Source organism: Rhinatrema bivittatum, chromosome 5 (assembly GCF_901001135.1).
Source record: "Rhinatrema bivittatum chromosome 5, aRhiBiv1.1, whole genome shotgun sequence".
Taxonomy (NCBI): Eukaryota; Metazoa; Chordata; class Amphibia; order Gymnophiona; family Rhinatrematidae; genus Rhinatrema; species Rhinatrema bivittatum.
This window is the reverse complement of record NC_042619.1, coordinates 147,981,349-147,995,731: the sequence shown is the minus strand read 5'-3', so window position 1 is coordinate 147,995,731 and position 14,383 is coordinate 147,981,349. Positions and strand designations below refer to the sequence as shown.

Sequence of the window (14,383 nt, the reverse complement as noted above, 5' to 3'; positions counted from 1 at the left end):
AGGGGAGTTTAAATCTTCAACTGTTTGATGGCCTTTCAATTTATCATACAGTGAGTGGCACTTTTTGATGGCAAATATAGGTTTATCTATAAAGCAAGGTAATGAAGACAAAACATGCCAATGAGTATGAATGACTTCTTTAATTTGATTGACTTTAGAGGAGAATGGAATAGTGCATATGAGCCTAGTAGGTGGTTCCTTTGGTGAATAAATCAATAAATTATCCCTATTGGCGTACAATGCACGCTTGTATGCTTTTTTAATAACAGACTTCGAATAACCTCGGGCAAGGAATCTCACCTGCAATTGTGTAGCCTGAATCTTGAATTCTGCAGTGGAGGTACATAGACGCCTGTACCGGAGGAACTGACCCACCGGTATATTGTCCTTTAACTGTTTGGGGTGGAAGCTCTGGTAGTGCAATAGGGTATTTCTATCCGTGCTCTTCCTATGGACACCCGTAATCAATTTCCCATTATAGATCTGTACCCTCATATCCAAGAACACGATAGATTGATTATGCTTAGTAAACGTGAATTCTAGATGTGGATCACAAGAGTTTAAAAATTGCATAAACAGATCTAATTCACTACTCCCCCCCACTCCAAACAAAAAATAGGTAGTCAATGTAACGCTTCCAAGTTTTAACATGCTGATACCATACCGACTGATAAACATGTTTATTTTCAAACTGGGCAACATACAACCCAGCAACGCTGGGGGCCATGGGCGAACCCATTGGGATGCCTTCAATTTGCAAAAAATAGTCTGATTGAAAACTAAACACATTTTGCGTTAATGCAATTTCTGCAATCATGCTAAGAAAATTTAATCTCCCTCGCAGAGGGATTATGTTCAATATAATCTCACTAAAGAACAATGGCAAGCTATGATTCAGTTACGTGATGATTCTTCCATAAAAATTAGCGCCGCTGATAAGGGGGGCGCCATTGTGGTAATGAATCAGAAAGATTATGATATGGAAGTTCATCGGCAATTGAATAATCAGCAAGCTTATAGAAAATTACAGCATAACCCCACGTCTATATTACATTCTCATATTACCGAGCTCTTGGAAATTGCAAGAAAAGATAAGGTGATCACTAATAAGGAATATCAGTTTTTGAGTGTGTCTTTTCCCACCACGGCACACTTATACATATTACCAAAAGTCCATAAGACTTTAAATAATCCCCCCGGTAGACCGATTGTAGCCGGGATAGGCACTGTGCTGGAACCTCTTGCTCAAATGATAGATCATTATTTACAGCCTCAAGTGACAGTAGTACCCTCTTATGTGAAAGACTCCACTGATTTTATAAATCAATTAGCAGAGGTACCTGATATTCAACCTGATTGGGTTCTATTGACTGCTGATATTACCTCACTTTATACTTGTATACCTCAGTGTGAGGCACTCGAAATAATCAAGATAGTTAGCTAAAATCGATATGAGCTCTAGGAGATTAAATTTTCTTAGCATGATTGCAGAAATTGCATTAACGCAAAATGTGTTTAGTTTTCAATCAGACTATTTTTTGCAAATTGAAGGCATCCCAATGGGTTCGCCCATGGCCCCCAGCGTTGCTGGGTTGTATGTTGCCCAGTTTGAAAATAAACATGTTTATCAGTCGGTATGGTATCAGCATGTTAAAACTTGGAAGCGTTACATTGACTACCTATTTTTTGTTTGGAGTGGGGGGGAGTAGTGAATTAGATCTGTTTATGCAATTTTTAAACTCTTGTGATCCACATCTAGAATTCACGTTTACTAAGCATAATCAATCTATCGTGTTCTTGGATATGAGGGTACAGATCTATAATGGGAAATTGATTACGGGTGTCCATAGGAAGAGCACGGATAGAAATACCCTATTGCACTACCAGAGCTTCCACCCCAAACAGTTAAAGGACAATATACCGGTGGGTCAGTTCCTCCGGTACAGGCGTCTATGTACCTCCACTGCAGAATTCAAGATTCAGGCTACACAATTGCAGGTGAGATTCCTTGCCCGAGGTTATTCGAAGTCTGTTATTAAAAAAGCATACAAGCGTGCATTGTACGCCAATAGGGATAATTTATTGATTTATTCACCAAAGGAACCACCTACTAGGCTCATATGCACTATTCCATTCTCCTCTAAAGTCAATCAAATTAAAGAAGTCATTCATACTCATTGGCATGTTTTGTCTTCATTACCTTGCTTTATAGATAAACCTATATTTGCCATCAAAAAGCGCCACTCACTGTATGATAAATTGAAAGGCCATCAAACAGTTGAAGATTTAAACTCCCCTCATGGACAGGTTCCATGCGGATCTTGTTCGGTGTGCTCTCTTACGCTGCAATGTCAGTTTTTGATCATCCGCATCTAAAATATCCTTACCGCATTCCCCAAGTGTTTGATTGTAATACAAGTGGGGTGATTTATGCAATTGTCTGCCCATGTAATTTAATTTACATTGGACAGACAGTAAGACCTATACGTCACCGCATCATCGAACATCGAAGTCGGATAAAATCGGTCCGTGAACATGCTCCGTTAGTAAACCACTGGGTAGAAAAAAATCATGTTGTGGAGGATATACGGTTCTTCGTGATCAAACAGATCACACTTAAGTATGGAGGTGATTTGTCAACATTATTGAGAAAAACAGAACAGCGTTTTATTTTTAGTTGGCAGACCGTGAGTCCGAATGGGTTGAATGGACCTATTGAGTAGAATGCTTTTTTCTAATCAGTATTTTCCTCTAATTAGTATTTTTTGGTTAGGATTATTCATGGTCTTTCTCTACTAATTATGCAAGTTTTTTCCATGCGAGGGGGCAGTAATGTTGCATTGCGATTTGTGAAGAGGGAATGGTGTCCTCTATATAAAGTTGTTCAATGCTTTGAAATTTGTATTGCTGTGGGTGACGTCGATCATCGTCACTTCCGAGGAAACGTGAGTACGGGACAATGGTGGCGGTATGATGTTCTAGTAAGTTATGAAAGTAACATCTTGCTGAGGTTGGTTTTAATGCTTTGGTTTTATATCATTACAGTGTCATGACAGTTTGAATATGTGGGCCGGTCGATGTGGCAAAAATAACTTTTTTGCTTTGTCGTCAAGAGAGAGTGCAATTGCATTATAAATTGAAGAATGCACGCCACAGGAACGGCAGTTTTGAATTATCCAGCTTTCGACAGTACTTTCTTATAGATATGTTATAATATTCGGGTGTCCGAATTCGGCTGCAGTGAATTTGAACATGGCAATGTGAGTTGCATTCTAATGGATACAATTTTACAATGAGAGTGTTCTGGCATCCAAAGTTTTGTTTGAACTTGTGGATATGAGGCTGGTGTATTTGTAGTCTGTGGCTCGAACACAGGATGTGAAGCCATTTAAGAGCAGTGCGTGTAGGGATAGGGTTTGTTCAGGTAGATGGTAGGAGCTTGAACGTAGGTTGTGAAGCCATTTAAGAGTAGTGCGTATAGAGATAGGGTTGGTTCAGGTATACGGTAGGAGCTTGATAGGGCCAGTTCAGTGTATGAGTTGATTTATTATATTTATTAAAAATTTCTCATTATAAAATGTTAATTAAAAACAGATTTTTTAATATTGGTAGGAATCATTATGATGATACAAGATTGGAACATTTAGGTGTGAGTGAGTAGATCATGATATATTATCTATTAAGATTTATAATGGCTTTGTTATTTTTTGCAGTGCATGACTGCAAGTATAACGCTATTAAAATAGTCCCTGAGGAAGCCTCAAGATAACAGAGGCGAAACGAAGATATCTTTTGTCGGACCTATTACAGCTGCATTCCTCTTTTGCTGTGAGCAGGTAGATCTCCACTTACAGCAAGTTGGGGCCTGTTCCATCTTTGCTGCGAGTAGAGGTCATCCTGCTCACAGCAAAGATGAAGCAGGCACAGGAGTGCCCTGAGTGGAGCCCATTCTGCCTTCTGCAAAGATGGAGGACCTGGTATGCCGCAAGCGGGACGGCCTCTGCTCGCGGCATGCTGGGGCCTGCCAAATTCTCCGCAGAATCTGCAGTAGCACAGAATTCCCACAGGATTATGTGTTGCTTGTTTTTCTCTTGTGGTTTCCCATCCTTCATTTTTTTTAAATCTGTTTTCCCTATATCCGTAACCTATGTTTGTTAAATTTACCAATCCAAGGGCTTGGTAATTGCACCAATCAGGTCCGATTAGTCAGCAGTGGAGAATAGAGAATTTAACCGATTGATGTGTCAACCATACTTCCTTTAATATTTTTGATGAGCAGGAAAATTTTCAGAAAAAAATGTATGTATTAAATGACTTTGAATAATTTAAAGCAGTAGTTTTCAACTTTTTTTCAGTCTGGACTTATCTGACAAATGGTTCTCAATGTGGGACACACTGAAACTGGATCATCACAGGGCTAAATATAAACATGCTCTGCATTCACAGGAATCCCTTAACCATGAGGTTGTACTGTTTGCCATAAAGAAAAAAATATTGCTCATACCTCCATGTATTTTTTTTTTTTATGGGAAACAGTTAATGTTCCCAATCAGGCCATAGAATGGGAAGCGCTTTTATAGGGTGAGTTAAGGGTCCTTTTTATTTTACTTTCCATGTATGTCTATTTAGTAATTTAAAAAAAAATGGAGGAATTCTATTGGCTAGATTAAAAGATGGGAGGGGATTGGTTATACATTCCTTTTTGGTGGTAGTTTCAGCACAGAAAGGGGAGGTTGGGTATGGGTGCTCCAGGTAAGGTGTTTTAAGAGCACATTGGTTACAATAATGTTTGTTAATGAAAGTCTTAGTTGAATGAATAGTTTTCTATGCATTCTTTTTTCTTTAACAGAAAAAAAAGCTTATTTTGTTGTATTTTTCCTGAGAATACATGGAAAACTGCTATCTTCAGTTATAAGTGGTGGAAATTATCTAACTGGACAGCATTTAGTAATGCAAAAGTATTGTTAGATTTAAAACTGAAAAAAAATGTCTTGGCTTATTACTTTACTTATACACTTTAAAGTTAATTTTTTGGTGCCATCTACTGTGGACAGAATGCAGTTATCTGAATGATTTCAAATATCTTTCTATTTGTGCAATTTTAAACCACATTGAAAGCACTGGCTGTTGAAAATTTCAGTAATGCCCTTTTAACATAGAAATATATTGAAAAGCAAAAAATACTGGATTTTAATTTTCTGAGTGTTATCTGTTGTAGGTAGCTTGTATGCAGCTCATCAATGCTCTTGTTACATCTCCTGATGATTTGGACTTCAGGCTTCACATCAGAAATGAATTTATGCGTTGTGGATTGAAAGAGATATTGCCAGTAGGTGCCCTGCAGTCATTGTCTCTACATTAATATTTAAATTAGACTACCTGAGTAAAGAGAGATTTTTATAAAAAGCCTACTAGCATAATTTTTACTAGGGCTGTATGTGAGAGGGTTGCATATATTGAAGTATTTTGACATGAAAAAATGTGCATAGCTATATCTTTAAAGTTCTAATATAACAATTCTTTATGTGAATAGAAGTGAAAACATATTTTGTTTAAAAGTGAAATTAATATTTTGATTAAAAAATGGCTTTGTTTCTAGTTCAGCAATTGCAAATGATACGCTGGGAGACACCAAATGCATAAAAATATAAATCTTGCATGTTTGCCCCTTTTTTTTTTTTTTAATTTGAAAACCTTGCCCATGCACTTTAATGAAAACAACTCAAACTAAATAATGAAAAAAACAAATTAACTTGGGAACAAAAATTAATTCAAATGACAAATGAATCATTATAACAAACCAATTTGAATTTTTTTTCTAATACTCATAACTGTACTGGTTCACATGTAAAATAAGGTATGTGTAAAGTCTTCCACTTTAAATAATTTTAACACTTATCTCAAATGCCACAAACCTTTGCCTTGTCTCCTCTGCTTTCCTTTTTATTTCCTACTGAGTCATATTCTTTCTCTGGTAATTTATCAACCAATAGAAATAGTAGAGAATAATTGGTAGTTTGCTATTTTGACAGTTTTGCTGTGATATAAACTGCACTTAACTGGACCCAAAGTCATTGTTCCACCTTCACCAGCATTGATATCAGTATATACACAATTCCTTGTATCAAATCCCATTAAAAAGTGAACTAACTTCACTGTGACTTATTCAACAAGGTGTTCCACCCTCCCATCTACTACATTAGCCTAAAATGAAAACTGCATTAGTTTAGATGCGTTAAATCTTAAAACAGTTTCCTAGCATGTGGAAAGATGGATTCAGCACCAATGAGTTACGCACCTCTACCAGCAAATGGAGACTGAGCAAACAGACGTCATAGTATATATACTCCTGCAGTGACATTAGCTTGCTAGTATTCATTTCCAGCAGATGGTGGACATGCTTTTTCCTACTGGGGATTTCTTTACATTTTGATAGGAGAAATAGAAGTACAGATTAATAAAACACCTCGCTCTCCTGAGGTGATACCAAATGGTCCCTTCCGCAGTTGAGAATTTCTGAGGTGATTTCCATGGACCCTCAGATGAGTGCCTTGGTCCGGTAGCTGTTTTTTTCAGCTGGCATAGACTTACCTATTTGATCAGCTGAAAGGCAGCGGGTGCAGGAAGCAGAGCACAGCATTGAAGGCATATACTCTCTCCCCCTGTAGCTGGAGACTGTCTCTGTACTCAGCTGTGAAGGGCTGAGTTCAGATAAGTTTAAAAAAAAAAAAAAAAAAAAGAATGTCAGAGTAGAGGGTGTGTGTAGGGCTTCCTCCAATCTCCATGCTCTGTGCGCCATTCCGATATTTGTTCCTGCTCCCATGGGGTTAAGTGACCTGGACAGCCTCGCAGGTTGAGCAGCCCAGGTGGGCTAGGCCTCACTTAGGCTTTTTCCTGTGCTCTGCGTGGTAGGCTGCGTCGATGTTTTTACATGCTTTTCTGCACATTCGGCTGCCCTCTACAGGACAATCGGTGTGCAGATGAGTCCGACTGTTGTGCCCAGTTTCTTTTGGGATCACTATCTGTGCGCACATTCTCACTTATTGGTTGTGCGCCCAGGTTTGGTGCGGTGATGGTGTGCTTAGTTTTGCGGAGCATAGACTTGGGGCACCTAACTTTTGTGCACATAAATTTTGTGCACCTAAACTTTTTCATCTTGAATCGGCTGGGGACACATCTTCAGTCACCTGTTAAGCGTACTAACAGACTAATGGTGCCGGTGACCAAGAAACCTAAGTGCCTTTCTCTCTGTCACCTGTCATTTTCGGACATCTCAGCCTAGAGTGCCTTATAACTTTTTAGCTCTGCTTAAAGGCTCAGGGTGAATTATCTTCTTCCGATTTTACTAAGCCTGGTTCTTCCCACCTGACCTTGGAAACTCCCTTGATTGGTTCCTCAGCAGGGAATGGCAACTCAGTTTGGCCTGCACAATTATCCACAGTGACTACCGGGGCCCCTTCTTCTGCACGAAGATCTACTAGAAAGGGACCCTAGGAAACAATTTTAATGCCCATGCAGATACTATCCACCTGCATCTCGCGAGAGGCCAAATAGACCGTCTTAGAAAACACATCCTTGACAGCCCAAGAATCCAGGCCTCAGCCACCACCGCAAACAGATCAGGCCTCCAGATTTTGAGGCATATCTAGAGAACAGCAGTCCCTCCATAAATCCAAAACCAGATTTGCCAGTAGGAAGTTGAATTCGCCACTTCATGACCAACTGGCTCAACATAACCACAGACCAATGGGTTATATCCGTCATAACCCAAGGATACCATCTAAACTTCCTCATGGTGCCCCCGGATTTACCACCAAATCCTCTGTGGATGCAAGAAGATCACAAAGGTCTTCTAGAGTCAGAACTGTCCACCCTTCTGGGTGCCAGGGCCGTGGAACCTGTTCCCCGAGCACAGCAGGGCAGAGGGTTCTACTCCTGTTATTTTCTCATTACAAAGAAATCAGCTGGCCTCCGACCCATCTTAGACCTCCGCAATCTCAACAAATTTCTATGAAAAGAAAAATTCAGAATGGTGTCCCTGGGCACCATGCTTTCCCTTCTGTAAAAAGGAGATTGGCTCTGTTCTCTGGATCTTCAAGACGCTTAAGCTCACATTCCAATATTCCCACCTCACCACAAGTACCTGAGTTTCCTTGTGGGACATCAACACTTTCAGTACCGGGTCCTTCCTTTTGGACTTGCCTCGGCACCCCATGTATTTGCAAAGTGCCTTGCAGTGGCTGCGACCCATCTACGCAAGAAAAGCATACATGTCTTTCCTTACCTGGCTGATTGGCTCATCAAGAGCTAATCCAAGCAAGGAGCTCTCAACGCTCTCAAGCTCACTATCTGCTACACTCTCTGGGATTTCTCATCAACTACCAAAAATCCCAACTGACTCCATCTCACCTCCTGACTTTCATCGGAGCAGATTTGGACACCACAGTGGCAAAGGCCTTCCTGCCAAATGACCGCACAGATACACTCTCCAGACTAGCTGTATCTCTGCGCACAAAGAAAACAGCCTCAGCCCATCATTTCTTAAAATTGCTGGGACACATGGCTTCCACGGTCCACGTCACTCCTATGGCCAGGCTGGCCATGAGAATAATTCAATGGACTTTGAAATCTCAATGGCTCCAAGCCATTCACTTTCATCCCAGATTCAAGTAACCCACCAGTTACGTTTCTCGCTTCTCTGGTGGATGAACAGTTAACTTGCTAACAGGTCTACCTTTTCAGCAATCAATTCCACAGATAACTTTGACCACAGACGCATCCACCTTGGGTTGGGGAGCTCATGTGAACAACCTTCAAACTTAAGGTACTTGGTCACAGCTGGAAGCAATGTTTCAGATCAACTACCTAGAGCTTCGAGCTATACATTATGCTCTATATGCGTTCAAGTACTACCTTTCATACAATACTGTTCTCTTACAAAAGTTGCAATGTGGTACTTGAACAAGCAGGGCAGCACAGGCTCTTATCTCCTTTGCCAAGAAGCCACATAGATCTGGGACTGGGCCCTTGGACACTCCATGTATCTACAGGCCACTTATCTGGTAGGCATGCAGAATGTAGTAGCAGATTGCTTCAACTGACAGTTCCATCCCCTGGATCCTGTAGTAACGACCAGAATCTTCTAACGCTGGGGTCAGCCAACAATAGACCTCTTTGCATTTGAACTGAATCACAGTGGACAGATTCTGCTCCCTGCACAGGCAGCAAAACAAGTTAACCATGGACGCCTTCGCTCGCCCTTGGAACACAGGCCTCCTATACGCGTATCCCCCGATACAGCTAATAGCAAAACTCTCATGAAGCTACAACATGACAAAGGGTCAATGATACTCATAGCCCCGTATTGGCCTCGACAGGTATGGTTTCCCATGCTTCTCAACCTCTTGATCAGAGAACCCATTCGCCTGGTCACAGCTCCCACTCTCATAACTCAGAACCAAGGCATGTTACGCCATCTGAACCTTCAAACCCTATCCCTCACAGCTTGGATGTTGAAAGCTTGATCCTCCAACCACTCAACCTTTCAACTAATGTCTCTCAAGTGCTTGTAGCCTCACGAAAGCCTTCCACATGAAAGTCCTATCGTTCTAAGTGGAAAAGATTCACCACGTGGTGCACGCAAAAAGGTATCGATCAGTTTTCCTGCCCCACACCATCTCTTAGACTATCTCTGACACCTTTCAGACTCTGGTCTCCAGACTTCCTCAGTGAGGGTACACTTGAGTGCTATCTCAGCATACCACAAAGGAGTTGGGGGGTGCCCCGGTAACAGCGCATCCCCTTGTGAATAGATTTATGAGGGGCTTAGTGCAACTCAAGCCTCCTCTACGGCCACCAGTCACTGAATGGGATCTAAATGTAGTACTTACAAGGCTCATGCGCTCCCCATTTGAGCCTTTGCACTCCCGCAATGTTAAATTTCTTACATGGAAAGTTCTTTTCCTAGTAGCCATTACATCTGCTCGAAGGGTTAGTGAGTTACAAGCACTTGTCACATACTCACCCTATACCAGGTTCCTACATGACCAAGTGGTCCTATATACTCACCCTAAATTCCTTTCCAAGGTGGTTAATGCCTTCCACTTGAATCATTCTATAGTCTTGCCCACCTTTTTCCCAAGGCCTCACTCTCACCAGGGCGAGAGAGTTTTATACACCTTAGATTGTAAATGTGAACTTGCTTTTTACCTAGACTGCACTACAATCCGTAGGAAATCCACCCAACTCTGTTTCTTTTGGAAAAAAACAGACTGTTGCAGTGGGCAAACAAACTCTCTCCAACTGGCTAGCAGACTGTATCGAATTCTGCTATGAAAAAGCAGGCCTTCCTCTCCAGGGACGAGTGAAGGTGTACTCAGTAAGAGCCATGGCAACCTCAGTAGCACACTATCGTTCAGTACCGATTGCTGACATCTGCAAAGCTGCAACATGGAGCTCTCTTCACACATTTGCAGCACATTACTGCCTGGACAAGGAAGGACGTCAAGACTCTGCCTTTGGCCAATCTGTCTTGAAGAACTTATTTCCAGTTTAATCCCAACTCCTTCCATATCCACCTGCTGTGATTTTCAGGCTGCCTCATTTTTACCAACAGTACACCATTTGTTGTGCCTGTTGCACAAGTTGTATGCTGTTGGCCCAAATTAAATACAAGGCAGCTTGCTAATCACCCATATGTGAGGACTACCATCCTGCTTGTCCTGGGAGAAAGCAGAGTTGCTTACCTGTAACAGGTGTTCTCCCAGGACAGCAGGATGTAGTCCTCATGAAACCCACCCGCCACCCCATGGAGTTGGGGCCGAAATGTTTTATTTTTCGCTCGCACCTTTTGCTACAAACGAGACTGAGGGAAGACCATTGTGGCTGCAGGGATCATGGCATGCTGGGTATGTTCAGTGTGCCAGTCAAAAGTTCTAGAAACTTTGACAGAAAAGTTTTACATGATAGAGCTCCGACCAGTGACGTCACCCATATGTGAGGACTACATTCTGCTGTCCTGGGAGAACACCTGATCCTAAGAAAAATCCCATTTTGGTTTCCTTGCATAAAACCTCTTGGTTTTTTTTCCCCTGTTATGGAAGCCATTCAAGAATTGATTGGTCTTGAATGGAATGCCCCGGAGGCAAATTTCAAAGGGGGGGGGGGGGGGTGGTTGGACCTTGGAAGGCCTGTACCTCCTGGATCCAGTGGTGAGAGTGTCTGGGTTTACCAAAAGTGGATGCACTTGTCTGTGCCATCTCTATGTGGACGACTATCACTGTGGAGGGAGGAGCAGTCTTGAATGATGTGCATGATAGGAGGATTGAGGTCATCCATAAGCATTTGAAGCAATGGCAATCACTTTGCAGATAGCTTCCTGTTCCCTGGTGGCTCACTTTTGTCTTCTTCTCTTAGGAGGTTGATTATTCTGGCGTGAATTCCAGAGCAGTTATGGAACTTGCCCCCACCTTTTTAGCAGATGCAGGCTGCAATTTGGTCTGAATCTCGGCCAGAGGAGTGGCTTCTGTAATAGTGGCCAGGGATCAGTTATACCTATAAAATTGGTTGGCTGACGTGACCTCCAAAGCTAATCTTATGAAATTGCCTTTTAAAGGCTTGTTCTAGTTTGGGAGCGAGTTGGAGAAATTGGCCAGTAAGTGGGGTGAATTCCAGGTTCCTCAGTTACCAGAGGATAAAAAGCAGTTACTGAGGCCCTTTGATTATAAGGAGTTGTCTCAGGGTTTCAAGCGGTTTTGTCTCTTCAGAGTGCTGAACTTTGAGGATTCAGGCTTTCAGCAGGTCTTTTCTTTCGTCCCAGACAGCCCAGTCGAGTCTCGGGTAGTGGATCCTCCTGAGCCTCACAATGAAGATTTGCCAACCCACCCTCGGGAACATGAGAGAGGAAGAATGTCTCACTCTTTATCGGACGTGGGTCAAGATCACATTGGACCAGTGGGTCCTGGAGGTGAATCGAGAAGTATATGTGCTTGAGTTTTGCACTGTTCCTTGGGATATGAATATGATGTCTCCTTGCCACTCCCCACAGAAGAAGCAGGCGGTGGAATCGACGCTGTCAAGGCTCTAGTACCTTGGTCTCAAAGTACGGGTGTTATTCCATATATTTCATTTTGCCCAAGAAAGAGGGCTCCTTTCGTCCCATTCTGGATCTCAACGGAGTCAACCATCATTTATTTGCAGGTGACTCATTTTCACATGGAAGCATGCACTCAATGATGGCCATGCTGTCGCAGGGAATTTCTGACCTCTTTGGATCTGTCCGAGATACATCTGCATATCCCCAGTTTTGGGCACTACCTTTCGATTTAGTCACAACTCCCAGAACTTTTTCCAAGGTTATGGTGGTGTTGCAGCAGAGTTGAGAGGATCTAATCCTAGTACACTCTTCATTGGACGACTGGCTGATTCGAATCAAGTCCCTGGAAGAGAGCCGCTTGGTGACCAACAAGGTGATCTCACTGTTGCAGGCACTCATTTGGGTGGTGAACTTAGCAGAGAGCAATTTTCAGCCATCTCAGTCATTGGAGCACCTGGGTGTTTGGTTCAACTCGAGGCAGGGTAAAGTCTTCCTGCCGGAAATTCATATTCAGAAGTTGAAATCGCAGGTGTATCTTTTGGTGAACACTGTGTGCTCAACAGTGTGGTCCTATCTACTGGTACTCCGTTTTAAGGCAGCTAATCTGGAAGTGGTACTGTGGGCAAGAGCACATGTGTCCTCTTCAACATGCCCTGCTGTCTTGTTGGAACCTGCAGTGTCAGGACTATTCGATTTGGCTCTACTTGCTGATGTATATCTGCTCTCATCTCCAGTGGTGGGTGCAAGCAGATCATCTGGGAAAGGGAGTTTCCCTGACATTGCCGAACTGGCTGGTATTCAAGACAGATGCGAGTCTCCAGGGTTGGGGAGCTCACTGTCAGGAGCTAAAGGCGCAAAGACGCTGGAATACAGAAATCTCTGTGGTGCATCAATCACTTTGAAGCCCAGGTGGTCCGGTTGGTGTGCTTGCAGTGGACAATGCAACGACGGTGGTTTACATTAGCCAGCAGGGAGGAACCAAGAACCAGCAAGTGTCGCAGGACATAGACCAATTTATGGATTGGGCGGAAGAGCATCTCTAGGAGATCTCGGCCTCTCACATTGCACGAAAAGACAATGTAAGAGCAGACTTTCTCAGCAGGAAGAGTCTGGACCCAGGAGAATGGGTATTGCCAGATGGGGTTTCAGCAGATAGTGGATTGCTGGGGCTTTCCGTTTATAGACCTGCTGGCGACTTTGCGCAATGCGAAGGCTCCTTTATTCTTTACTCGTAGGAAAGATCTGATGTCCTTGGATATCAATGATCTCGAGCAGGTCTGGCTGGAAGACAAGCTGCTGTATGCCTTTCCTCCATGGCCCATGTTGGGCAGAATAGTTCGTAGTATTGAGGGCCACAGGGGGACAGTGGTCCTGGTGGCTATGGATTGGCCACGAAGACCATGGTATGCAGATCCTGGCAGAGACCCCCTTCATCTTCCTCTGCACAAGAATCTGTCGCACCAGGGGCCTGTCCTTCACGAAGATCTGACTCAGTTTTGTTGTACGCTATAGCCCTTGTGGTGATTGCCACATTCCTACAAGCTCTAAAGTTCTCCAATTCCTTAGCCTATGTGTGGGTTTGGTGAGTGTTTGAGCCTTGATGTGAGGATTGAGGTGTTCTTCCTCATTCAGTTAGGATCCCGCTCATTTTGGAATTTTTGCAAGATGGGTTAAATTAAAGGGTTAGCCTTTAATTTCTTGAAGGTACAAGTTGTGGCTCTTGCCTGTTTCAGGGGCTATGTGAATGGTGAATACTTATCTCATCCTGATGTGACCTGTTTCTTGAAGGGAATGAAACATCTTTGTCCTCCTTTGCGGTTACTGGTTCCTTTGTGGAGTGTTAACCGGGTGTTGGATTTCTTGGCGGGCCCTAGTTTTCAACCATTGTGTAGCCTTTCCTTGTGGTTATTGTCTTTGAAAATAGTGTTTCTGGTGGCGATATGTTCTGTGCGTCGAATTTCTGAGCTGCAGGCCTTGTTTTCCCGGGACCCATTACTTCGAGTGACTCCAGGAGCCAATCAGTGCCATACTGCTCCTTGGTTCTTGCCTAAAGTGGTCTCGGAATTTCACTTGAATCAGTCCATTTTCTTGCTGTCCTTGGATAAGGAAAGAGATGTGTAAGAATATCGCCTGTTTCATCCATTGGATGTCAAGAGACCTATCTTGAGGTAACTGGAGGTTTATAAACTTTTCCAAAAGATGGATTGTTTGTCCTTCACGGTGGAGGAAAACAGTGCGAACCAGCTTCACGGGCTACAATAGCTCGCTTGGATTAAGGAGGTGGTCACG

At 42.8% G+C, this 14,383-nt stretch overlaps 1 protein-coding gene across 1 annotated transcript in view; it reads left to right on the top strand.

The window, feature by feature from the left end:
• Positions 1–14,383, top strand: part of DIAPH3 (diaphanous related formin 3) — a 1,173,174-nt gene that overhangs the window by 229,811 nt on the left and 928,980 nt on the right. Inside the window, exon 10 of the mRNA XM_029602990.1 lies at positions 5,219–5,329. Within this exon, the coding sequence (XP_029458850.1) occupies positions 5,219–5,329 (111 nt within the window). The remainder of the gene's footprint in view (positions 1–5,218; positions 5,330–14,383) is intronic.